The sequence below is a fragment of the Pavona decussata genome, unplaced genomic scaffold, assembly GCF_977016875.1.
Source record: "Pavona decussata unplaced genomic scaffold, jaPavDecu1.1 SCAFFOLD_124, whole genome shotgun sequence".
NCBI lineage: Eukaryota > Metazoa > Cnidaria > Anthozoa > Scleractinia > Agariciidae > Pavona > Pavona decussata.
The window spans coordinates 1,061,335-1,088,873 of record NW_028145538.1 but is presented as its reverse complement, the minus strand read 5'-3'; the positions used below and the strand labels follow the sequence as shown (position 1 = coordinate 1,088,873).

General features: G+C 38.0%; 1 protein-coding gene and 1 long non-coding RNA gene across 2 annotated transcripts in view; one reads left to right on the top strand and one right to left on the bottom strand.

The window, feature by feature from the left end:
- LOC146469366 (U2 snRNP-associated SURP motif-containing protein-like) lies at positions 1-26,821 on the top strand. Its single transcript, XM_085123383.1, has 24 exons — positions 1-130; positions 273-374; positions 2,093-2,207; positions 4,190-4,299; positions 4,623-4,696; positions 8,211-8,320; positions 8,717-8,796; positions 9,938-10,103; positions 10,795-11,036; positions 12,009-12,052; positions 12,835-12,939; positions 13,763-13,829; positions 15,067-15,350; positions 17,050-17,155; positions 17,455-17,511; positions 19,219-19,298; positions 20,400-20,487; positions 21,237-21,353; positions 22,581-22,785; positions 23,269-23,307; positions 23,653-23,725; positions 24,566-24,776; positions 25,315-25,527; positions 25,972-26,821. Exons 1-24 carry the CDS (start codon positions 47-49, stop codon positions 26,218-26,220), a joined length of 3,021 nt encoding a protein of 1,006 aa, XP_084979509.1. The 5' UTR covers positions 1-46; the 3' UTR covers positions 26,221-26,821.
- Positions 24,827-27,539, bottom strand: part of LOC146469355 (uncharacterized) — a 192,036-nt gene continuing 189,323 nt past the window's right edge. Inside the window, exon 3 of the long non-coding RNA XR_014867233.1 lies at positions 24,827-25,057. This is a non-coding gene — a long non-coding RNA (uncharacterized LOC146469355). The remainder of the gene's footprint in view (positions 25,058-27,539) is intronic.

Sequence of the window (27,539 nt, the reverse complement as noted above, 5' to 3'; positions counted from 1 at the left end):
CCCGACAAAGCATCTTGGGAAGCACGCTGTGTTCCACAACCATGTAATGGCGGCGAATAAGTCCGATTCGTCTGATAAACCGCTTCCTTGGGGCTTGTCCCCAGAAGGTTTAGCCCCAGGATCTATGAAGGTGAGGGATCATTCATTATCACAGCTCTGACTTAACCCTATAAAAATCCATTTTGCTTCGGAGGTTTCGGTACTTGATCAGTTGATTGTAAGCTATAGTGAACTTGCTCGATCACATCACGATGATCTTTCATTTCATACAGACAATCTCACAAAGCAAGTTAAAGTCTTTTTCTGTCGGCATGATGAACGCTGGACTGAAGAAGCCTTCTAAATCAAAGCAAGATGCCGAGGAGAAGAAAAAGGTTTGCCTGAAACATATTTTGTGGTGTAGATTTAATCCTTGGCTGCATTTCATGTAGGTTAGTCCGAAGTTTCCAAATCGCTCGGTGTACTGGCACACGATCATGGTCCACTTTGACGTAAATTGGGTAATGCAGAGGTAGTTCTTAGCGAAGACGCTGGCGTGAAGAAAAATTACCTTGGCTTTTGAAAACTTCTGCCTGTCAAATGAAATGTTATCCAAAAATATCCCGGATTTCTTCCCCAGTTTTGGATATATATATATATTTAGCATACCTCAGTAACCGAGTATCGCGTAACGCACAATCTGATTGGTTACACAGGTGCTGTCTATCGATCCATAGACGGCAGTTTGTCAGAGCGCGTGCGATTTAGCATGCATCATTGCACAAATATATCAAAATTAATGAAATAAAAAGATTTTTTTGCTTGATAGATCGATCACTGGGGTATGCTAAAACAATTAGACGGCTTGCTCTCGGTTTCTATCGCCTTTGATAGTTGGCTAGGGGCTTCGCCCCTTGCCAACTATCAGCCGATGGAAACCTCGAGCTCGCCGTCTAATTGTTAAATATACAAGCAAGGAGTGGGGAATCTTGGTGGGGGGTGGGGGGGAGTTGTGGTCGGCGTGGCGGTCTGCATAACATTTTCCTGGTGTAGGCACTTTAGGGGCTGCTTGTCATCGAACTTTGAAACTCTCCATATCTTTGGCGTGGGATTTACATGGAATGCACCCTGATGTACATGTTCATAGGTTTAAGTTTAGCTTAATCAGGTTTTGAACAACTGGGTCCTGGCTTTTCAAATGTTATTGATTCTCCAGCTAAATGAGCTAAATTTGCCGTCAATGATTATGGCTCCATTGAGAAGTCACCAAGCTTACATGCTTTTTCATCAACTGAAGATCAAAAAATATCTTGCACTACACTATGGTCAAATTACGCCCTTTCTAACCCTTATCATTGACAAGAATGAGTAAGTTAAAACTAAAAATTGCCAGACCTGCATGTTTGTAGAATCATGTGCGGACCACAGCTAGTTATGCAAGCACGCTATTGCCTAAGAAACATTTCAAGGAGCCCACAAGGCCAAAAGCCCAGAAATTAGGAGCCCAACATGTGAAGTGTTACATTTAGGTGCTGCTGCAAACAATTTAGGCGCCCAGAGCATTTTCTTGGGTGCCCTAGGCTACCTGGCCCCCGTTAGGCAGCAACCTTGATTATGAGTTGAAAAGTGAAGTGTGACATAACATTGGAGTTTCACTTGGTCTCCATATGATGGCAGTTAAGTTAGAAAGTTAAGTTAGAAAATCAACCAGCAGAAATTCTGCAGTTATATGGAAACAAATGTCTGTACTCTTGGGGCTTACTGTAATCCTGCAATCACATCACAGATGACTGCAGAGGAGCGGCAATCAATTATTACAATATTGTTGTGCAATGTTATTCAAACCATTAAAACCAATGCTTTCCAAATTGCATGATGGAAAACTCACATTAATAATAGTTCCCATTCCCCTATCCCAAAACATATACATGTGGGAATTCTCCCCAGGCCACTACCTCATCTGATAAATTTAAATTTAGTAAAAAGTACTCATGAAGATGTGGAAACACCCACATTTGTTGAGCCAGTTAGAATTCCTTAACACTGACTTGTTATTTTTAAAACTTATCTGGAATGCTGTCTGATGATTTTGTGTTTCTTTTGATATCTGTAGAAGCAGGAAGCAGAAGCTGCCGAAGTCTTTGCAGATTTTGTGGCTTCTTTTGAAGACTCACGAGTAGCTGGTAAAACGTTTGTACGTGGCAACACAATCAACCCAGAAACTAAAGGTGAGTTTGTGCTAAATCCATCTCCAGTGCCAGTGGTCTGCATGGTGTATTTTGAGATACACTTCTCATACTCATTAATTATTCAAGAGAAAAACAGAGGAAATCACTGGCGTGAAAGAGGTTTGGAAACTTGTTCTCAATTGTCATAAAAATATGGTGTTCTTTGGCTTTGAATTTCTCCAAGAAATATTCATGTTTTGAGAAGCCATATCAAACACCTTGAAGTTGGTTAAAAAAAAACTTGAAGGCACATCATTATTTTAACCTACTTCTTGGTGTTTGGAAATCAGATAAATCACTCTTCCTTGGTGTGATATATTATGTAGAGCTCCTGTAGTCTTTTTCTTGATACAACTTTTATTGAACACACCTTCAGCACTATTGCACAATACTTACTTTACAACAATAAGCAATGAGGAAAGTTACAAGCTAACCATGTGATACAACAATTAAATTTACATAACAGTAACAGTTCGTTAGCAGTTACGAAGGGTACAGGAATTACAGATCTTTAGCATTTAACAAAAACAGAAATTTTGCCATGTAACGCCTCTTATTTATGAATTACACTGGTTACCAATTAGATACAGAATCAAGTTTAAAATACTTTTAATTACTTTTAAGATTCTTAATTTTTTAGCGCCTAGTTATTTATCGTCCCTTATTTCTCTTAGGCTCCCATCCATATATAATCTAAGGAATTCTAACGATAAGCTTTTACTTAGTTATCCGCATTGTAAATCAAAAGCTACACTTGGTGACCGTTCTTTTACCTGTGCTGCACCGAAACTTTGGAATGCGTTACCATTTGACATAAGAAGCACCACCACAGTTAGTATTTTAGAGCCAAGCTAAAAACTCACCTATTCCGTCACGCATTTTTATCATAGTTGATTTTATTATTGTGAGTTTACTTTTAATTGTGATTTTTTTTTTAATCATTGTAAGTGTATTGTTGATTGTAATTTTAGCTTTTTAGCTTTTTTATTCCGTTTTTAATCTTGTCATGCGCATTTGAACATTTCATGAAATTTGCGCATTAGAAATGTTATTGTTATTATTATTATTATTATTATTATTATTATACTTATTATTATTATTATTATTATTATTATTATTATTATTATTATTATTATTATTATTTAATGAGTAACAGAGTAATAATATAAATATTGAATGTAACTCCAATCCTGCTGGGTCAAACTAGGAGCGTTGAGGCTGAAATTCACCCAGATGTTAAGAACATGCTAAGAACGTACCCAACCTGAGATTAAGAGATAATTATAAAAGCATATTTATTCATTTCATTTGCATTGAGATAAAAATAGCTAAAAACACCTTCACATTGCCAAAGAGATTTGACATGACACAGCACACAATGATCTTTTTGTTGGGTTTCCTGGTCACTTTCATATCGGTTTTCTGAAATTCAACACCAGGTAACTTAAGAACAAGAACGTTTCAGGCTCAAAACATAAAAAAAGCTAAGAACATCCACTTTTGTTTCAGCCTCAGCCGGAAAATTAGACGTTCATTATAAAAAAAGAAAAAAGTGTATTCTTTATTCAAGCAAAAATCACTGAAAAAGATCATTCACTGACAACAAACATGGTGGATTTTGTTTTTTTTTTTTTTTAGAAAAATAATGATTTTCTTCTTGAGGAAATATTTTCACTTCATTTCATTGGCATCTCACCTTGTGATACTCAAAAAGGAATTTCTTAGGACTGATTGGGAATATAGAAAAAAACCTCATGTTTTGCTAGCCTGTTATCTCAGCGTGATATGAATATGTCAAACAGATTCTAGGAGCCAACCAAAACAGAGATGGTCATAAGAAGGTGTTATTTTCACACTTTCCATTTTATTACTTGTACAGTAATGTGTAGGGAAGATTTTCTGGAATGCACCATTGAATGTTGACAGTGATCTTAATAATAAAAATGTTTATCTCTTAGTAAGTATGATCATTTTTTTTTCAGAGGAAACTGTTTCATCCAAGGCAGGAGCATTATACAAACCTATGGCCAAATTATCAGCCACTGTTATGGAACAGAAAATCAAGGCTGAATTTTCTCAAGCAAAGCCTACGGTACGTGCTTTCCTAAAGCGACCAGACATAAAGAAGGCTGTAATGGTACCACTTTCTTTTTAATAATGTGGTGCTGCTAGCTTTAAGTTATCCATCACATTGCTGACATTTTGAAAGGCAAATGTAGACAAAAAAAAATGACTTGACGCTAATGTTCTGCTATTGGAATGATACAAGTCGCATTACTGTGAAGCTGAAAAGCTCAGAGGGAGAGAGTTAGGGGCTGTGGATGAATACAGAATAAGCTGCTGCTGTTGCATGACATTGTTCAGTATTATACATGACATTAAACCATCTGTAAACCTACTGGTGATGTGTTTTAGGAACTCAAGAAAAAAAGCAAAGAGAAAGAAAAGAAGAAGAGCAATTTGGAACTCTTTAAAGAAGAATTGAAAAGGTAAATGAAGTGGTTTCATACCCAGATCTCTTATGTCTTTCTATTGACCCTTCAGCAGCGAAAGATGCAAAGGAAAGGATGGAGGAACATGGTTGTCCAGTTCCAGATATCTATACTCCCCCCAAAGAAGATTTTTTGTTTTGCCCAGAGTTGTGCAGTTCCAGAAAATATCTGTGCTCCCCCCACAAAGGTTTTTTGTTTTCTCCCCCCCCCCCCCCCCCAGAAATTGAGGGTTGTCCAATATAGACAAACTGATACGGTCTGAAAAAACGGCCTTACGATCCGTACGGTTTGTACAGACCGTAAAGACACTTTTCGGTCCGTAAATTGCATCTCATTAAGGACACTTAGAATATTTCCACGTCTTATGTGAGTGAGGGGCTTGTAAAGTTTGACGATCCGTACGGTCTGTACAGATCGTAAAGGCGCTTTTCGGTCCGTATACGGTCCGTAAATTGCATGTCAACTATAACAAGTTTTTATTGACAACGCGAGTCCATTGTTTATTAAATAAAAGGAAAGAACAATGAAAAGAAATGATCATAATTCAGAGGTTTTCTTTTTTAATAAGGCATCTTTTATCAAACTCGTTTGGAAATGGGAATTTAAAATCGGCCAGCGCGCTGATAAAACGGATTAAAACAACTCCGTCTTATGCCAACCTAACAGCAAACCGAACGACTGGTACATACGATATTGTTGATGGGAACCGGCTGAACATACTCGAGCCGATTGTTTGCGGCAAATTTACCAACAATAGCTAGTGCGATTACATTGAATAATTGTTGATCCAAACAATCAACTGAGCCGATTGTTTGCGGCAAATTTACCAACAATAGTTAGTGCGATTACATTGAATAATTGTTGATCCAAACAATCAACCTCTCTGTCGAGGGAAGGTGACAAAATTGTAATTGAGGGTATTTAAACCATGATGCAGAATTGCAGCTTTCATAACGCACTTTTCAAAAGGACGCATGATGGCAACGTTACGTCTGTATCGAGAAGAAACTCGTTTACTGTCACGAGCAGAAGTAGTGGAGGAAAGAAGGCAGTTGACCCGAGTGATTGACGGGGACGCATTCTTTCCATTAAAATCGTGGCCAAAGGAAATGCGGCTCATATTCTGGAAAAAACCAATGGGTGACACCGATACCTTCAAGTTGGTTCTCTTTCTTATCGGTAACGGTTGTGAACCAAGGCTTATTACGAGATGGATAATGCTGGCGCAGCACTGGGCGGAAACTCCTGTTAAAGCAGAAAAGAGGGCAAGACAAGTCAATTTTGTCCTCAACAATGCCGAGCAGAAAAGCCATCTGTGGTTCTACTTTGACGTAGACTACAACAAACTTCTATACCTCAATGGGTTACCGAAGTAAAAGAGGGTCATTGCAAAATGATCTCTCACAACGGCTCCTTTAGGAGCCACCAAATCTCACTAAAGTTATTGATCAATACTACCGTACAGTCTACTTGTTCCATAAAATACTAATAGTAATATATAGTATTCTGCATTAGTCGTCAGGAAACACGTTTCCTAATTCCAGCCGATTGTAAGGTTTTGTTTTGTAAGAAATGCATCTTTGGTTTCTCACACTAAAGAACGAAGAAAACACATATTTGATGTATTTTACAGCATCAGCCCCAAGTTTATATTTTGTTTACTTCTAGTGTATTTTCTGTTTCAACGAGAAACGCATCATTTGGTCGCTCACGCTGATAGAACGAGGTAAACATGCAGGTTTCCATGGACCCAAAGTTCATTTTGTCCCACTTACTGACGCTTAACGGCGTTCATAAAGAACGCGGGATCCAGCCGATTGTAATGTTTTGTAAGAAACGCATCATTTAGTTTCTCACACTAAAGAACGAAGAAAACATATATTTGTTGTATTTTACAGCGTCAGCCCCTAGTTGATATTTTGTTTACTTCTAGTTTCTTTTCTGTTTCAACGAGAAACGCATCATGCATTTGGTCGCTCACGTTGATAGAACGAGGTAAACATGCAGGTTTCCATGGACTCAATTTTCATTTTGTCCCACTTACTGGCGCTTAACAGCGTTCTTAAAGAACGCGGGATCCAGCCGATTGTAATGTTTTGTAAGAAACGCATCATTTAGTTTCTCACACTAAAGAACGAAGAAACATATGTTTGTTGTATTTCACAGCATCAGCCCCTAGGTTATATTTTGTTTACTTTTCAACTTACATTCAGTTTACAGACCGTATACGGACCGAAAAGTGCCTTTACGATCTGTACAGATCGTACGGATCGTCAAACTGTACAAGCCCCTCTCTCAGATAAGACCCGAAAATATTCTAAGTGTCCTTAATGAGATGCAATTTACGGACCGTATACGGACCGAAAAGTGCCTTTACGATCTGTACAGACCGTACGGATCGTCAAACTGTACAAGCCCCTCTCTCAGATAAGACCCGAAAGTATTCTAAGTGTCCTTAATGAGATGCAATTTACGGACCGTATACGGACCGAAAAGTGCCTTTACGATCTGTACAGACCGTACGGATTGTCAAACTTTACAAGCCCCTCTCTCAGATAAGGAGCGAAAATATTCTAAGTGTCCTTAATGAGATGCAATTTACGGACCGTATACGGACCGAAAAGTGCCTTTACGATCTGTACAGACCGTACGGATTGTTTTCAGACCGTATCAGTTTGTCTATATTGGACATGTCTGCAGAAATTTCCTGTTTAGCTTAATACTTTGCTTCTAAAATTTTGGCTTTTTAAGCCCCCCTCCCCCTTATTAAACAGTCATGGTACCAGAATACCTAGCAGAAAAGAATGACCTTTGGGTATAGAGCCTTTAATTGGCCACGAAACGGTGGCACACTAGATGAATGTTTTTCTTCCAAGATTGGTTTTAACTGTGGTTTGAATCAATCCATGCTCAGTTGTTGCCATGGTCAGACAACAGTGAGCTTTTGCAACAGGACGGCTAACGGAAGGGGACGGCAAATTATCATTGTGTGACTAACATGACATGTTAGTACCTTCACATTTTTAGGTGATTTGCGACTGAATTTACTAATTGATGTACGGTTATGTATGAATGTATGTACTGAAACTGCTGTTCTCACATCTGTTAAAATGTGAAGGCCACAAGCGGTAGGAATGTCACAATCTAGAGTCTAAATACTTGGACGTCATGTTGGTCGCACAAGGACAATTTGCCTTCCCACCACATCACCCGTCCTTTTGTGTCAACTCCCTATTGTTTGTAAAGCATGTCTTTGTATCTGTAAACTTAAGACTATGCTGGTTAATGGTTATGGGCAGAAAGTTTGTATATTGAACTCATGAGGTTTTTTCCATAAGCACAAACAAATTTTTTTTTCTATTCCCTGTAGCCAAATAACTTTTGGGAAAAATTGTTCAGTAACAGAGACTTTACTTTACACCCACCTGCATAGCTTATTTTCTCACAGTTGTTTCCATAGTAGAGTAAAATTGAGATTGTTAGAATCCCTTTTGTTTTTCTTTTTCCATAGACACCAGATGGAACGTGAGATAAGGCACAAGATCAAGAAGGGAGATTTGTCAGAAATTCCAAGAGATGTACTTGAAACAATGGCACCCTCTGTTCTCATGCCACAAAAAGGTAAGGACTGTGGCTTTGTACACTGAAGCTGACATTAGCTGATTTTTAGCACCATTGAACTTCTCTTATGGGGTATCAAAAGCAGCACACCTTCTACAGGTAACATTTTTAAAAAGAGTGGATGATTTTTAATAAACAGTTTTCAAATAATTGGTGTCATATGGATGCTTGGAAACCCTTCTGGCTAAAACCTTGCCCACGAAGGCTAACCACATGTAAGATCCCATGGAAATTTTAAACTTCTATATATTGTATGGTAGACATTCCCTCTTGGATGTCTAATTTTCATTTCCTGGCTTAATGCCCGCACAGAAAAAAATCAGCATCTGTTTTGTGCATTTTTATAGGTACTATAGTATGTCATACCCTTACACTGGTGAATTTCTTTTTTTGCAGAAGAGGGCTATTCATATGGGTCACACGACACTGGTGATCCCAACACAACAAATTTGTATATTGGAAATATCAACCCAGCGGTGAGCAAAATATGTTTGATTTGCGTCACATACTGTAGGTCTCGATCACAACATTTCAACTGCTTTGCCATTGGGACATTTACCATTTACATGATTTGAAATTTTCGGCATGAATATGAAATGATATAGTTTTTCTTAGGAGAAGACAGATAACGTGTAAAGGTACCAGCATCAACTAGAAATCCCAAAAGGTGCAGTAAATGTACATTTGTCAAAAGCCCATAATTCAAAAATGTTCCAAATGGAACGACATGTACATGTACCATTTAATTTTCTAACCAGAATTTCTGGGTTTTCTATGTAAATGGTAAATTGCCCTGGTCTTCATCAAGTGATGGTGTTGACTGGTATTGTATCAATGTAAGTAGCAATATAAGTGGTTGATGGAGATTGGGGCATTTTGATCCTCACTTTGGTTGTTAGTGACAGGAAGATTTCGCTTTCAGTCTGCTTCGATCATGGGGCTACTGATGTTGATACACAGCCAGTTGACATCATCACCTGGTGAAGACCAACAATTTGGCAGTCAAAACCTTGTGATCCACACCTTTGTGACACAATCCTGAGACAAGCAATCAAAGGGGTGCCTGGAATAAAGCCCTAAGTGACTTCTGTGTGTCTGCTTTTCCTAAACAAGTTACACGTTATTTACTGTCAGAACAACAAATGAACTAATTTTCTTTTATGTTGACCACGTAACATATGTTAACATGTTACATTTAAATAAGTTCTTCCTTAAGATAACCAAATGGTTCATGTAGCTTCCTTGCTTGCACATTATTTTAACCAATAATTAATTTAATTCTATATATTACCTCTACAAGATTGTAAGGATCAACTTTGTACATTGAAAAAAGCACAAATAAAGATTATCTGATAAATTGTTAGATTCTCCTTCCAAATTGCCTTGTATTCACTTATGAAACAAAAGGAGAATTTGACCTTCCATCAAAAGTCACTTAGGGCCTTGTTCCACACACCCCTTCAATTAATTTTGAGCTATCATTAAAGCACAATGAGTAACACCTTTCATGATGTTTTATGTTTGATTTGTTTCTCGTTTATGGGGATGTTGACTTGCTTGACTCACCAGCGAAGCTCTGAACCTCAGCTGTAACTGAGTGTTTTGTTTTTGGTGCAGATGACTGAGGAGATGTTAATGCGGCTGTTCGGCAAGTATGGACCCCTGGCAAGTGTGAAAATTATGTGGCCCAGAACAGAGGAGGAGAAAGCTCGCAACAGGAACTGTGGCTTTGTTGCTTACATGAGGAGAAAGGATGGCGAAAAAGCCCTAAATGCCTTGAAAGGTTGGAAAAATTAATGATGGATTGGAGGCACATTTAATTGATTTAGTTGTCCTTATCTTTAATTTATCATCACTCTCCATAGCTTAAGGGGGCCATGACTCAAGCGTGTCACTCCAATCCCATTGGCAATCAGCCATTCTTTGCTGCTGGAACTAATTTAAGTCAAATCCACTCTAAAATACCACAAGGTAGCAGGGCATTGTACCAAAAACTTTAAACCTGTACTCTTATTTCTTTCAAATAATTATTATTTTAAAGATTCTGAGGAAAGATTCACTTACATTCTATAGTGGAAATTTTCCTCCAGTAATAAGCCACATGAAGTCACCTTACTGATATAAAAAAATGCTCCCCTTTCATGCTGCCAATAAATTTGGTGCAAGACCCTAATTACAGAGCTTGCTCGCAGGTTATGTATGTAGCTAGCTGTGTTGTGTATAAAAATCCAGGAGGTCACATGTCAGCGTACTTTTACAATATGACTAATCAAAATATAGATTGAGAAGATCACATATCTTGGTAAGTAATAAAAGTTATTTCCAGCACTCTACAGAGGCTTTCCCTTCATATATTTAAACCTTGAACCAGCTGTTAATGGTTCTTAGTTTCAATTCAGCTGAGATAAGATGGATGTGACACAACACAATTTCACACTAGTGAACTGATTTTTTTTGTTTTGCTTTGTCAAAAGGTAAAGAGGTGATGTCCTATGAGATGAAACTTGGATGGGGCAAAGGTGTCCCCATACCTCCCCACCCCATCTATATCCCACCTGAGATGCAAGAAGACACCACACCTCCTCCCCCCTCAGGTTTACCATTCAATGCTCAACCCGACTACAAAAAGAAAGATGACTATTCCAGTGCCCCACCCCCACAGGGTGGGGGTGAGGAACGCACTCGCGACCTTGATGGAAATGGTTTTAACAAAGAGGTGAGTTGTCAACAACCAATACCACGCAACTTGAGCATTCCTAGTTGTTTTATTAATGTAGAGTTTCTCCTACATAAGTGTTGGGAGTGTTTTTTGTCTGTCTCAAGTTGTTTTGTTCTCATCAAAGGTAGTTTTATTTTCTGTTTGACATGTGTGTGCAACAGATCAAGTTAATAAGCTTGTAATATTATTAATTTAGAATTCTAGATTTTTGTGGTATTGGAAAAGTTAAGTAAGAAATGAACTTTCCTTGCAATTTCTTTACAATATTAGTTGGTATTTACAAACTCTCCCTGTCTATTTTTGTCCATTTACCAGGTCTAAGTTTTATTTGGAACTGGTCAAACACAATTATTTATCCGCCCTAATTTTGTATAATATGTACAGGTAGTATAAGCTTTTTATTTCTCACCAAATTATTTTTTTAAAACATTGCTTTACTTGGTCAGCGATAATGGTTTTCCCACATAAATCATTTTTCCCACAAATAATTGTCAGTAATGATATTATAAACATCGCTCTTGTGATTGAACATGGTTTTATATGTCTAGTAAACGTTTACTGCTTTTCTCAAAGTTCAGGAAGTATTTTGGATAATTATGCTATTTCTGAATCAAAACTGAGAGTGAAAACTAAGAAATAACACAATTGTCAATGGTGCACAAACGTGTATATTAAGGGCCCTTTTGCGAATAAGGTAATTTCCCCATTGTTTGTAAAGACGTACAATTAGGTAAATTTAGAAAAGTCAAAAGTGTTGCCAATAATCATTTTTTGTAGTTTATTTAAAAAATAAATCAGAAGTCTCAAGTTAGTTTAAAAAGAGAAGCTCACATTTAGTAAATGTTAATTTCCTACACCATGCTCTTCTTTCAGTTCCTAAAGCACAACATAATATGATATTTATGTTTTGTAATGATTTTGTAGCTGTTTTTCTGAATACTCACAAAGCCTTTGGCAATTGTCTCATAGACCTTAGCCAATGCGGTAGTGAAAGTTGTAATCCCGACGGAAAGGTACCTTTTTAATGCAAATTGACTGTACGTTCAGTTGTTGTTGTATTCCCTTGTGGAATATCCTGGCTGGTATGTTTTCCAAAATATTTCTTTTGGCGGAATCGTAAGATTATTTACAACTCACTAGAATGTTCCTTAACAATTTTATGCTGTTTCTTAAGGATGTATTTATATTGTAGCAGCTGTATAATTAGCTATGGCAATGATGCATTTCTTGTTAATGCCTGGTGTGACATTTTAAGAAAAAAAAAACACAAAACTTATTAAGAAACAGTCTGCAACAAATAGTCTCTTTTTTACAGCTTGTTAATAGTGTTTAGGTTATTTGCTAGTTGTATTTTTGTTTTTTGTTTTTTTTTCGTTCTTTTACTGTCTTCCCTGCTCTTTAATTGAATTGAGTAGTCAATATCATTTTCATGCAGATGAAAATGATTGTCAGGAAAAATATCGACTGGTCAGTTCAAATCAATGTGAATTAACCCAAAGATTTTTTATCGCTTTGTCTCTTTAATATGTGATCATGGTTCTAACAACACCATTGTATTAGAATTTACAACCAGTGAAACTGGACTTTGAACTAACAAAAGATGTATTCAGGAACAAACTTGTGGTGCCTGAATTTTGCAGAAACAGAACTTTAATCTGCATGTTATTTCCTCATTTACGCACAACCCTTATCACTGAAGTATATCTTTGTGTGATCTGACTTGATCGTGTTGGGTTGCGCAGTCACTAACTTTTGGCTATTGTCTGTTGTCGTGGTAACCATGTAATTCCTACAGGAACCTTCTGTGCCTGGTACATCGCATGGTGGAGTTTGTGGTGCGTGAGGGACCCATGTTTGAAGCCATGATCATGAACAAAGAACTCAACAACCCTATGTACAGGTTAGCTTAGCTGCTGTAAAACCTGTGGCATCCTTTGATGCGTCATTTTATATTGAGTGGATATGTTGTGGTTCAATAGACCATTTCCGAGTTGCTTTGAACCTCATTATGAAAGCGAGGCTAAGTGCAAAGTTGTTGTTATGAAAATTGGTTTTCATTCATATGCAAACAAAACTAATTTTCATATGAAAAGTTTTGCACTTAGCCTCACTTTCATAGTGAGATTCACACCAACTCGGAAATGCCCTATTTTATTCTTGGTTAAGTTGTTACTTTGTTTTGTTTTTGTGTACAGTTGTGTATGAATGATAAATAAACGTATTAAATCAAATGAAAGTAAACATTAAACCAAGAATAACATTGAACCATAACATATGTATGTGTATGATTCTTGCTTATCCTCTCTTCATCTCATTCTTATAACAGGGATGAGATAACTTACATTTGTAACATTTTGCTGTGTCTAACTTAATAGGTTCTTAATAAAAGAACAACTATCGCAGTTATGTGCGCGACTTTAAACAAAGTTGCCAAAGGAAAGCCTGAAAAGAATATTTCAATGGCTTGTTACATTGGTCACAAATGTTTTGCTGTACCATTGTCCAAAATTCATGTTGACAAGAAAACTCTTTTTAAAAAAGCTATTAAGCAAATCATTTGTCTTGGGGAAATAAGACAAAGAAAATCTACTCTTTACTATTAGGCTTGTATGTCATGAAGATGTCTTGAAGGACAATTGTTGACTTGCCAAGCAAGGACAGTTATCCTCATCCCTGGTTTATTAGAACTGTGATAAATTGTGCTTGTTTTGGTACTTCAACAGGTTCTTGTTTGATAATCAGAGTCCAGAACACATTTATTACAGATGGAAGCTGTTTTCCATTCTCCAGGTTTGTGTAATGTTTCTGGCAAGCTTTCCGTTATTCATTTTTTGGCCATATTGGGTGATAATTTGTGTGTTCTTTTGACATCTGTTCTCCATAATGCCCAGTAGGCAGAAAAGAATACTGTCCAGCTGTAGCGCTGTTTGTTAGTTGTGCAAAACGATGCAAACTTTTTAGGAGTCTGTGGATGAAATAAATCTAACATGCGATCCATCAAATGAAACCCATTGAGCAGTACTTTCCTGTTGTATAATTAAGTTGTGGTTAAAATTATTTTTGGTTTAAAATTTTTTCAAACCAGTTTAATTTTTGTTTTCTTTTTTGCAGTATTCATTACTGTAATCTCTGTTTTGAATTGACAATTTTTTTAACCAAAAGATTATGGAACCACACATAAACACTCGATTGAAAAAAATTTGTCCCATGCAAAGTGTGAATCGTAAATGATGCGACCTGATGGAATCCACCGTACAGAAAAGGATGGCGGCTGTATATGATTATACCTTACGGACGATGTAATTTGCATGCGTGTATTTTGTGTTTGTTGCTCTTTGACCATGAGAAATACATCCATTTTAAGCCCTAAAATCACACATGCTTTTATTTCTAACAAGAAGAAAGCAAATTAATTCGTGGGTCAAATACTTTCTAGAAAGCTGTTCTTGGTCTTATCATTTATAGTTTATACCTTTTATCTGACAACATTTTTTCAATCAAGTGTGTTTATTATGCTGTACAAGTTGTTTCTAATTTTGTGAGTCTGGGATTAAATCCTAAACATAACCATTCAAAGCTACTTAGCTGTATTTTTGTTGTTGTTGCCAGTCATTTTTCTGTTTTTCGAAACTTGATTATATGTTTCATATATTCATGTAATTTATATCAAACACGAGAAAGCATGTTTTATCAGATATCCAAACACTGAGAAGTAGGTTGAAAAAACGAGGCGCAGCCAAGTTTTTTTAAATGATTTCGAGGTGTTTGGATGTCTGATGAAACACACTATCCAGTGTTTGATATGGCTTTTTTTTTTTTTTTTATCAATAATTCTTGGAGATTCAAGGCTAAAGTTGGCAACGTTTTATGGTAATTAGGATCACATATCCAAACCACGGTCACAGTAGTGATTTTCTTTGTTTTCTTTTGATGAATTATTAATGAGTTTGAGAAATTCATTTCTAAACTTGGTTGTAGCACTTTTGAGAGATAATCAGTTTATTGATATGCCTTCACTTTCTGCCAGGGTGATTCCCCAACAAAGTGGCGGACAGAGAAATTCAAGATGTTTGAAAGTGGTTCTGTCTGGAAGCCTCCTCAGTGCCATCAGTACACCATGAGTGCTGCGGCATTCAATGCCAATAAACAGCCAGTGCCTCAAGTGGAAACACCAGCAGCACCACCACCACCCACAGCCCCAACAATTGAATTGTCTTCTCACAGCTCAAGTAGCAGTTTTAGCAGCAGTGCTGTATCATCGTCAACAGCAGCAGCAGCAGCAACCAGTAGGAAGAATGTGCTTTCCAACAGGTAACAACTTTCTTGGTGAGATTAAAATAAAGAAGTAAAAATTATATTTTATAATTTTAAAGGGGCAGTGTCACCTATTTTTAGTGTCGCTATGAACAGCCAAAAACGAATTTGTTTCAATGGAATCGTCATAATAATGGTTCAGTTTTGTTAACAATAATCCCACTGTACTAGTGCACTGAAACCAGTATTAATAATTAATTAATTAATTGGCCAGGGATGGCTAGGATAGAAATGGATTGCAACAAGAAGTTGCTAAAAGTTGATTATGGTTTGCTTTTCCTAGGAGAAAAACCCTAATATTTTTTCCCGGTGTTGTGAGAGCAAAATTAATTTATGTTACAAAAAAAATTCTTTGTCAATTCATTGAGCAGTTTTGACCAAAATACTGAAACATCGCCGTGAAGGTGCCCCTTTAATGTTTGCTGCTCCTTTATGTTACATACTACCGAAAAAACTTATTGATAGGGCTGTTATTGTAGTGGTACGTGTATTTGGCAAAAATGATGTTAAAGCCGGTGCCTACTAATATAATTTAGATATTTTTGCGTGGTTTATAAATAATTAAATAATAATTATGTTGTGGCAAGTGTTATTAGGGAGCTTAAGCAACAATGATGGCAACGCCAATGAAAACGTCACCTGAAAATATATCTTTATTTCATTTGCGCTACTTCACGATATTTCAACTTGCTCAACTTTTACAAAAATGGCGAACTATCCAGGAACCAAATTGGTAAGAGTGGGGTACAAGTTAAGAAAAAAAATGAAAAATTCACCGTCGTGCGTTCATGTTCTCCACAAAACCTTAAATTTGGTCATTTCATGTTGTTGTTTTGCAGAGGACGGCAAAGAAATGTACCAAAATGTAAACGCACGTGCAGAGCGATTGTTTTTGCTCATTAAACCTATAAACCTATTGTTTTGCGGCATTGTCGTCGCTGTCGCCATTGTCGTTGCTTGAGCTCCCTGTTTAAACCCAGGAAGAAAAATGGGGGTAACCAGCCCTTTTTCAGAGATAATTTAAAATCAGCAATATTCCTAAAAAGCTTTAAAGTGCATAACAATGTATGGAATTTTTTTTCAACGTGAAACTTAACTTTCTCTAAAAAATGCATGGTTCTCACTAATTTTCTTCTTTTTGAATTTCAATAACACTTGCCAAGATCTTCTGTTCCCAAATATTCATAAACTGCTCAAAAATACATTTGAATTAGTAGGCACAATCCTTAAGAAAACAGAGCTTCTAAGAGCAACCCAAGATGTGCAGAGTGTATGCGCAGTAGCAATAGGAGGCGCCCTCGTAAATAACAGTAATTTACACCACAATAGAGAGATTTAGCACCGCGTTTACGGCAAACGGCAAACGCCAGGCTGATATTTTCTCTTTGATGAAAAACAATGAAGCTTTTTTGGTTTAAGCTTATCTCCACCCAGTCGGCAACAGCTATCATGCAAACATGAAAAAGAAAGAAGTGAGTACGAGAAACACAAGCTTATGCATTTTAGAACAAACAGCGGCTTGACGTTTCCCATTTGGTGTTAGCCGTAAATGCGAAGCTAAATCTCTCAAATATCACAAATCATACTCAAGAAAATTTTGCTGAAAGTACCAAACCTTTTTCTTGTTTATATGAATGTCAGTGAAGTGTTTTCTTGTAAAGTACGTTCACTAGCTGTTTTTTTTTTTTTACTATAGACAACGTGACAAGCTGGAGGATATGTTGAGGGATATGACTCCCGAGAGAGCAAAGATTGCCAAGTGCATGGTGTTCTGTGTTAATCATGCTGACTGTGCAGAGGAGGTAAGTTTGAAAATTGTGCAGAATTCACAACTTTTGTTTTATTAAAATACAAGTCCCAGTTTGATAGTGAAACCTGCTCTGTTGTTCTTGATTTTGGTAAAGAGAATTTTTCTTATCCTTTAATAAGCCTTAGTGGCAACTAGTACAGACCTTTATGACAGAAATGTAAAATTTTGATGAAGGTGAGGCTGTAATGGAAAATCATCCATTTGACACTGTTGAAAAGAGCACCTTAAAATGAGAGAGGATGCATGTTTGGGGATTAAGGGGTTAAGTTTCTTTATTTTTTATGAACACAGGTTGTTGAGTGCATTGCTGAATCATTGTCGATTTTAGAAACTCCCTTGCAGGTCAAGGTAAGATGATGTCTTTTTACTTTAAAACGCTGACTTACTCAAAGTTCCTTTTAAATGGGAAAATATTCAGTACTGCTATGGAAGTTTAGGTGTGTCAGTTTATAAACTTGTGACAGCGATTGTTTTTAAGATGTAAGGATTTTTCATATTATTTTGTAAAATGACTTAATTCAGACAATACTACAATGTTGATTATTTGAACCAAGGCTGCTGCATGATAGAAGCCCGGTAGCCTGGGGCACCCAAGAAAATGCTCTGAGTGTGTTTTTGCAGCAGCACCTAACACTTCGCATGTTGGGCGTCTAACTTTTCAGTTTTTGGCCTTCTGGGCTCCTTGAAATTTTTCTTAGTCAACAGCCTTGCAAACCCTTGATTTTTTGAAACTCACAATTTTTCGAACCAAAAGTTGTTTTCCTTGGATTTGCTTCAGTCAGATTTTTACCTCCGATTTTTGAAACTCCTGATTTTTCGAATCAAATTCAGTTTCCCTAGGAGGTTTTAAAAAATCAGTATTCCACTGTAGTATATCAGTGTTTCATTTGGATATTCAGTGTCACTGATTTCTTTCTCAGTTAACTTTGCTTGCAATGATTTTTCAGCTGTCATTTCATTTCGTGACAAAATAAATAATATTTGAAGTTATTCCACCCAGCTGGCTTAATGTTTAAACACTGTTTGTTCTTCATTTTGTTGGATCATTACTGACCTGACACTTTAGGCCAAACATTTTTATGTGATGTTTGGGTGACAGGTAGAGTTTGATTGTGGATGTGGTTATTAGCTAATGGAACAGTCTGTGACAATAACAGTGAATAATTCGGTTTATCGCAATCACAGAATTACAAACAAAAATCCCCTGACCTCTCTCACACAACAGTATTTTTATAAGGAATAAATGTGACGGAAATTTTAAGCCTGGTGAATAAATGAGAATGATGTATTATGTCACTTACTGAATAATACATCATTCTCAGTATTTATATATGTTGTGGATTAAATTTTTTTTGTTTAAAATTTATCAGACCAGTTTAATTTTTATTTATCTTTTTGCGGTATTCATTACCATGATCTGAAAGAAAGGGAAATTAAAATCAAACTGGTTTGAATATTTTTGAACCACAACATATACACACAAATGTGATTTTATTACCGCTCTCTTGTACTGGGCTATTCTGCCAAAATGATTCATAAATTATTGTTCGCAAAGCACTGAACTACAGGCAGAGTTGCAGGGAGCTAACATGGTTTCTATTTGATATCAAATGATTAAAGGCATCGCAAAATCAGCCACCAAAGATTCTGCGATCATTGGCAAACAAACTTCTCTGATTGCAGGTGATTGTCTGCAATAATTTGTGTGATCATGTTTGCAGACAATCAGAGAAAAGAACCTTGTTTTCAATCAACTGTGATCAGTGGTGATCTTTGGATAATATGGAAATCAATGTTTTGTAATCATGCAATTGATATGTACACCATAGTTTGGATTCAGCCAATTCTGCTGTCCAAACAATTGTACAGGAAGAAGAGGTCACTTTCTTTTGTGACAGTTTATGGTACAGGGAAGGATGGTTCAGAAATGGTGGATTGTTTTAGTGTGAATGTATTACACCTGAAATTTACTTTCTAGCAAATTTATTGTAAGTAAAAGTAAGAGCTTGCAAGAATTGAAGGAGGTTATTTTTAAATTTATATTTGTTTTCTCAGGTTGCACGACTGTATCTGGTGTCAGATATTCTGCATAACTGTTCGGTTAAAGTGCCAAATGTGTCGTACTACAGAAGAGGGTTTGTGTCTTTGTTTGTGTTTATAGTATTGAAACATATTAATCCTTAAGCCCCAACAGTGATCGGCATCAAATTTCTCCTTGAGGTCATGAGAATTAAGGATATGATCTCCCAAGGTGAATTTTCTTGATATTTAATAACTTCTCCCCAGTATTTTTTATAAGAAAAGTATAGGGACAAGATATGAGAATTTGTCCTTTGATATTGGGGGTAAAGGGTTAATCTGATGAGCACACAAGTCTGTATTTAATTTGTTTGGAATAGTTTTAGATTGTTTCACAAACTTACATCCAATTAAAATAATATATGTTTCAAGTACAACACTAGAAAATTACAAATTTAACTTAAGCAATCACAATTTAAATTTTAACTTCCATTAAAAATTGAACATCAATGGCAGTCTTTGCCACAGCTGTCGTCAGTTAGTCCTCAGCTATCCTCTCCCAAGTTCTAACATCTCTTAATTTTCTTTTTGTGTTTAAGTATATCTTGCAATCTCTTGTTTTCAAGTGTTTCCCTTGTGTCTTGGAAAAAATTGATAGTTGGTTTTCCTTTTCAAAAATCACTTGGCTGAATGATATCTCTCCCTTTGTGTCCGAAGGAGCATTTTATTGAACAAGAAAAGTACTTTGTTTCAGTTTGAGCTTAGTTTAGAGGAAAAAAGTGGACAAATTTCTGTGATGTATCCCCTGTAAGTGTCAGCAAAAGGGCGAGGAAGATTTAGTGAATTAATTGATAGCCAACCATATCATTTGCTATACCAGTGCAAGTGTTCTAACAGCTGGTAGGCAGGATGAGAGACATACATGTAAGAATGTGAAACAAGGCATTCATGTGGCGAATGATATATTATTCAGTGAGTGACACAGGCATACTTGGAAAAAATAAATCCGAGTGCTCCTATCAGGAGTCGAACCTAAGACCTTCCGATTACTAGTTTGAATGCTCTACCGCTGAGCTACAGGAGACTCTTGGGAGCTAAGGCTATTAAACTAGGTTCATAGGACAAACATGAAGGCATTCATTTGTATTGTGAATAAACTACATGTATGTCAACCAAGAAAGCTTATAACATTGATATTTGTTTATTTTCTTTGACAGATTTCAGAAACTACTCCCTGAGATATTTAGCAACTTAAGTGTTTCGTTTAAAGCCATAAACGCTCGCATGAAAGCAGAGAACTTTAGGGTAAGATAACTCATAAAATAGTTTTACAGTTTTCTACTTACAGACATGCCCCACAGTTGCTCTTCTCCTTTGCGGTCACTTAAGCATCCTGGACCAAAGAGACTGTTCATTTTGCCGGTGGTGGTGGTGGGTTTTTTTTTTTTGGGGGGGGGGGGGGTACTCCCCATATTAGCTATATATGTGTGGCACAAAAGGGTATAGTTTGTAAGCCATTTTGGTCTGAAATGAGGTATAGATTTTTACCATTTTGATCTGAAAGTCTGAAAGCGTGCATGGATTCTACATGAAAATGGGTATGAATTTTCTAGGCCAGGTTTGAAAAAAGGTACCGAAAAATTACATAATATTATTTTGGTCCAAAATAGGGTCAGGGTTTGGAGAACCAAGCCACTCACCCCCACCAAAAATTACGAGGAGTACATCCCCCTAGGCTATTAACCTCCACAAGCAGGGCCCTGTGCAGACACTTGAATGTACATCGTAGTACCAACCAAACACAAGTGTTGCATTTTGAACATCCCACTCCATCTTGTTTAAGGGAGGTGAATATAATAAAACACATGAATCCTTTGATCCTCGAAAAAAATTTGCTCAAATCCGAATCCTCAAATAATTTAACAGTTACCTGATTATGATACTGTCGATGATTTATTGGATGGGACAGTCAGGTTATTTCCACAGATCAATGATGGAATTGTTCCCAATTCCCATCACTTACTAAAACACATCCAACTTTGTTTATTCTTCAGAAGCAAGTTCTTCGCTGTCTTGCAGCCTGGATGGACTGGGCTGTTTATACCCCAGATTTCTTGTATGAACTTGAGAATGTATTTTTGGGTCAATCTGAAAAAACCAACCAACCGGAGGTATGGAAAAGCAGTCATTGCAGTGTTTCTGTAGACTATGAGCAGTCTCTTTCTTTAAATACCGTAGTTTTAGTCAGGCATGGTTATATTAAAAAGCTAAAAATGTGTTGTCACCGACTAGAATCGTAAAAAAAATTGGTCGTTTCGGTTAAAATACTATAATCTTCTTCAGCAAAATTAAAAACGGCATCCAAGATGTAAATGAGGTGTTTTTGAGAAGGCGAGAACCCCTAGGGATTGACCAAGATTTTATACATGTCTGGAATGTGTATGTGATCGTTTATTGAATTTGGTTAGCTAATGGAATGCCACGCTTCCAAAAACAATCTGCATGACCACTGGGAACAACGGTCCATAATCTTTACATCGTCGAAATCAAATTCATGCTTCTTTTGTAAGCAATGTCGCGCCAACAGAGAGTTCTTATCACCCGTGAAAACAGCTCTTTTGTGCTCTCTTATTCTAGATCTTAACGCTCGTGATGTTTGCCCGATGTAGACTTTCTCACGGTCTTTGCAGTTAATTTTATAAATGACTCCCGTGGACAGATCTTGACCAAACTTATCTTTAGGCTTTTTTAAATGTCTCTTTCTTCTCCTAAGTTCTATTGCGCGTGATGGATCTAGCGAGCAGTAACAGCAGTGAGGTTTGCGGCGAGTGGTGAGCTGTGAAATGTTGGCACAGAAGGAAGGAAGAAGAAAGAGTACTTCCTCCTCCCTCTCCCCAATCCCTCCTTGTTCACTTCTCTAATTTGCATAATTTTACCATCACTTTGCAAGCAAAAAATTACAACTGCTCACAGTCTAGTGTTCCTGATTATTTAAAGAAAAGTTTCTCATACAGTGGAGCTCAGTTGTGGAACAGTTTGCCAATAGAATTACGGCAAGCAACTTCCTTGAATGATTTTAAGACTAAATTGAGACGCCACAGTTATAAGTAAGATTTTTAAACACGGCCTCCAAGAAAAGCAGCATTTATTGTTTAGCTTTGTTTTACTATTTTTAACTTCTTATAATCCTAGTTAGGTAGATAGATGTTTAGTTGATAATGATAATCTAAGTAGCTGATGGAAAAACTGTGTATAAATAAAGTTATCCTATCCTATCCTATCTTATCCTAGCCCCCTTCCCCAGGGAATTCCTGTTGAGAGTTCCGTGAAAGGAATGCTTTTGACAAATCCAGTTAATTATAATTATTACTGTTTTTCTTTTGTATCTTTTCCCTCAGGTGCCAGATCCAGCTCCCAGACCTCTTTACCCAGTGGAAAAAGCTGATCTAGATGGAGCACCTTTGGACGTTGATGGTGTCCCACTGAAAACCCCAGACCTTGATGGCGTACCAATAAGATCAGTTGACATAGATGGTGTCCCCTTAGAAGGTGTGGATATTGACGGTGTCCCGTTAGCTGGCGATAGCATTGATGGAACGCCAAGTGAGTTTATCAGGGGTTTAAAGTGTAGTTATTTTTGTGTTTGATGTAGTAAGAAGGCGCTCCTAAATATTTATTTATACCGATTGGAGTTCAGTTGAGGTTTTATGGGACAACATTGATTCAGTAAATGAATGGATCTTGGGACGTGTATCTGGCATCCCCCGCAGATTTTGCAGGAGCGAATGACATCAACACCAACTTGGCAAAGGAGAGAGAGCCTGGGATCGAGATCATCGAACGCACTCCCTAATGTTTGATTATTACTGGTTTTCACGTTTGGGTTTCTTTAGTTGGTGTTATGAAGTTGTGAATCCAAAACTTTGTGTAAGTTAGGGAGTCCACCATAAAAAAATATGTTGGGAGCCTGGCGTTTGAGTACGTGGTTGTTAACTTGTGATTTTTGAACTTATTATCGTGCGTACCTTTTTGTTGGTGCATACAAAGAGTTTCTCAGTTTTACTTTTTTGTTCTTCTTCTTTGCAGTGGATAGTAAAAAGACTTCAGATAAGGCACGTGATAAAGGTAGGGGAGACTAAGGGCCCTATTTAAAAAAAAAATAAAATAAAAACCCCCGGACATTTAGGAGGAGTGGTTTTACAAGTAGTCAGCATAACACTATTTTACACTAAGTGCAGTGATTCAGAACTTGAGTGCAGGTTATGGCTGCTGGCCACCAGAGATAATCACTGCATGTCCATTGATAGAGGTAATTTCCAGTCAGTGACACAGGCATACTCAGAAAAAGAAAATCCGAGTTCTCCTATCAGGAGTCGTGGTTAAATTTCAGTTAACTCCAAAGAGTTCAAAGGGTTCATTGATTCAGTACTACAATACATAGTATTGAAAATTAACACTTTCTTTTGTCAGATGTTCCTCATGTTGCTTCAAAGTGGGATCGACCAGAATGGGAGAGAACGGAGGAACCCGAGCCTGCACCAAAGTAAGTAGCAGTACTGCATCATTTGATGGAGTCAAGACATGGTGGGTAAACCTATTTGCAACAAGAGGGATTAAGGTGAAAAACGTTTTACAAAAATAAGTTTGAATACTATTTAAATACATGTGTGTGAACACTGTATCAAAAACACTTTCAACAAAACAAACATTGTAACTCCCAACAGAGCATTTTAGAGCAATAATTTATGGACGAGCAAAGAGAAGTGAAGGATTTTGGGCAAAAGTAGCGTGCGTGACAGGCGCTAGAAAGGGGAGGGGAGAAGGGGAATCGGGGGCGCGCGTTACACGCGAGGATCTCCCACGCAGGCTAGGGCAAGAGCAGACCGCGTTCAGACATCTCGTTTTTCCTTTGTTGCACCGGAAATAGGAGACGACTGCACGCAGGCTAGGGCAACAGGGGCGTAAATGACTTTTCTTTTGCCCTAAAAGCAAAATTGCTCCAAAGAAGCCACATTTTAGCACAGAGACTGATGCTAAATGATCAAGAAATAGCTTATTACTTTTCTATAAAACGCAAGTGACCTATGCAAAAAAGAGATATCAACTTTTCGACTGATTTCTTTTGTTTACGAGACTGAACCAAGTCAAGCGAAACATGTAGGTCGCTTGCGTTTCTAGAAAAGTAATAAGCTATTTCTTGTTTAGCGTAGCGTGTCATAAAGTGATGTAGTAAACTTACACACTCTTATCGCGTTTGAACCCACAAAGTAAAAACTCCTTTCTTGAACGGACGTTTCTCATTTGAGTCCAGTTCTTTTAAAGTAGCATGTGTATTTGTCTCTTATATATTTAGGGTTGTATTTGTATCCTTTCCACTCGACAGACCTTCAGTCAAAGAAGATTCTCCGAACAGATCCGAAGAACCACCGGCTGCTTCCGTAGAGACTCCTCGAATAACGGAAATCGACGAAAGCCGACGAAGAAAGCTTCGGGAAATTGAGCTGAAAGTTGCAGAATATGCTCAGAAATTGGAGGCAAAAGGAACGAGCAACATTGCGCAGCAGTGTGATGTGTACAGAGCCAAGTTACTTGAGGTAAGAACTGTGTGGAGAGAAATTAAGTGCCATTAATATCTCAGTAGCAAGGCATCACAAGTCAGCAAAACCCGCAAATTATCTTGGAGTAGTCAGTAAGCGCGCTCGAGTGTTGTCTGCTAAATTTTGGAGGGTATGGGCATTCCTCTTGAAGCATGCACTTTTTGCCGTGGTGCTGTTTATTATGCTGTGCAAGGTGGTTCTAAGTTTTGAGTCTGTGGATGAAATCCTAAAGTGTGACCATTCAAATGAAAGCTACCGAGCAGTACTTTCCTGTGGTGCTGTTTATTATGCTGTACAAGGTGGTTCTAACATTTGAGTTTGTGGATGAAATCCTGAAGTGTGACCATTCAAATGAAAACTACTGAGCAGTACTTTAAGTAGTACTTTCCTGTGGTGCTGTTTACTGTGCTAAGGTCGTTCTTACTTTTGAGTCTGTAGGCGAATGCTAGACCATTCATTTGGAAGCTACTGGAAAGTCGATACCAAAAGGCTTTTGTGCAGTTTTCATTTATTTTTATTTATTTTCGTCCTCCAGGCTATCGAACCAAAAGAAGTAAAAGAGAAGAAGAAGAAAAGTGGCAGCCACACTTCTTCTCCCGCAGACTCCAAGCGAAAGAAGTCTCGTAGTCGCTCCAAGTCTCCCTCGTCCAAAAAACGCAGTCGTCGTTCCCAGTCCTCTGAAAGCCGCTCGACTTCGCGTTCACCCGAGCGGAGCAGGTCACGATCGCCATTAGCAACGTCGCTGACGGTATTTGACCATTTGAGTTCTTTAATAACATAATTCCTGCCTTAGATAATTCACCGACTTTCTTGGTCACAGGGTCATTGCGATCAGGGCTTGTTGGCAGATCAGCCTTGGAGCAAACGGGGCATCAGCTTAGACAAAAAATTAACCGGAAATACAGCGGTAAAGATGAAACACCGTTCAATAAAATACACCCGGGAAGTCCCACGGGCCACTTGATTTTACATCGGAAATTAACTTTAAGTTTGAGTAGAGCTAGTCTCCCTCACAGCCGTTCTGTGTCTCGTGACGCAACGCTTCTCAGGAGCGTTGCGTGACGAGACACAAAACGGCTGTGAGGGAGACTAGAGTAGAGATCTTGGTCTCCGCGGAAGGGTGGTAGGGTGAGGAGAGTGGAAGGCAACCGACAGTTCCTATTAAATTTGTGCTTTTTGTTTCCGTCCACAGTCACTAAAGCATTACGACTCGCGCACACCTTCACCAAATGCAAGAAGGTCACGATCGCGGAGCCGGAGTTCGTCCCGCGGGCGCGGGAGATCCCGATCCCGAAGCAAATCTCCGGGTGGGAAACAGAAACGTAAACGTTCCAGGTCCCGAAGTGGGACGCCCGTAAAGAAAAGCTCATCCCGAAAGAAGCGTTCGAAATCCCGCTCGAGATCACCGTCGAGGAAAAAGAGTAAAAAGAAGAAGAAGTAAAAAAGAAGTAAAAAAGAAAAAGTTGCTGTATGTGTAAAGAGCGTCAAGGCAGGTGGTCACGCAGTTTTGCATCCGAGTTTTATTGGTGATTGCGTGACATTACACAGTCTGTCATCAAGCGACTACGCGACGAGGTGAAAAGTATGTCAACGTAGGAGACGACGTGACGGTAGAAGTCAAGGCAAGTGGTCACGCAGTTTGCATCCCGAGTTTTACTGGTGATTGCGTGATATCACAGTCTTAACAAGCGACTGCCTGACGAGGTCAAACGCGTGTCGTCACGCAAACGTTTGGCGTCCTTTTTTTATTGTTGATTGCGTGACATTTCACAGTTCTTCTGCGTAATGAGGTCAAAAGTATGTGAACGTTGGAGAAAACATGAAGGATCTCAAAAGCTGGAGTATAAACTGTACTGAAGATGGTCGTGGGTCGTTTGTCTGCTGTAAAATACTGAAAGTGACCTCCAATTTTGTTTCATAGGACTTCAAGCAGTAGTCACTCTTGTTTATCACCTGTTCGTGATTTGACTTACCTTCTTTTCGCTTTCAAAACTATAATAATGCCTGAGATCTACTGAATAAAGAAGTCACATTGAAGAGAAGATGTTGTTGCTGTTGTCTTATTTGGATAGATAGCTTCGTGGTTCAATACTCCACTCGCGTCACATTTTTTGAAGAACATACATAAGCTTATTGGCTAGTGTCCGAATTTGGATCCTAAAGTTTTCTTTGGAGTTTTCGTTATCCTTATGAAGCTAGCGCTGTGAGGAAAGCAACTTTAATATGTAAAGTGTGCACATTGCATTCTGCAGGTCTGTGGTCTCCACCACTCAATCAATAGTCATGTCGGCTAGTTTTAGTTGGAAGTTTTGGCTAAGGCAACGGCTTACTGGCTCACAAGCTAACATAGTTGTTTATCAAACGAGATAAAATTTAGGTCGGAAAGTGACAAGGTACGAAAGAATAAAATTAAGAAGCAGTAGAAATAAAGTTACAAAAGATAACCGCTGTTTGGCTGTAAGGCTCCGGATCACGTGACGGCCCAAAATCTTTAACAACAACCTCGTTCCCAGTGACCCTGGGAACGAGGTTGAGGACATATACATAAGATAGAAAATCGTAAGGGAGTGTTCATTATTTATGGAGGGGTGGGGGGGGGGGCTGGCAAATGGGAAAACGGAACCTTTGGAACTTTTTGTATCCCCCCCCCCCCCCCCAGCTAGAACATGAAAATGTTTTTGACCCTCCCCCCCCCCCCCCAATGATGCATTTATTATCAAACCATGTTCTCATCCTCCACTTAGCGCTTTACTCGCCTGC

Excerpts from the sequence above, each read along its gene's own strand:
- LOC146469366 (XM_085123383.1), top strand. The coding sequence starts at position 47 with ATGGCGGCGAATAAGTCCGATTCGTCTGATAAACCGCTTCCTTGGGGC. Across the intron at positions 375-2,092 it reads ATGCCGAGGAGAAGAAAAAG|AAGCAGGAAGCAGAAGCTGC; the intron begins GTTTGCCTGAAA and ends TGATATCTGTAG. Across the intron at positions 23,308-23,652 it reads AGATAAGGCACGTGATAAAG|ATGTTCCTCATGTTGCTTCA; the intron begins GTAGGGGAGACT and ends TTCTTTTGTCAG.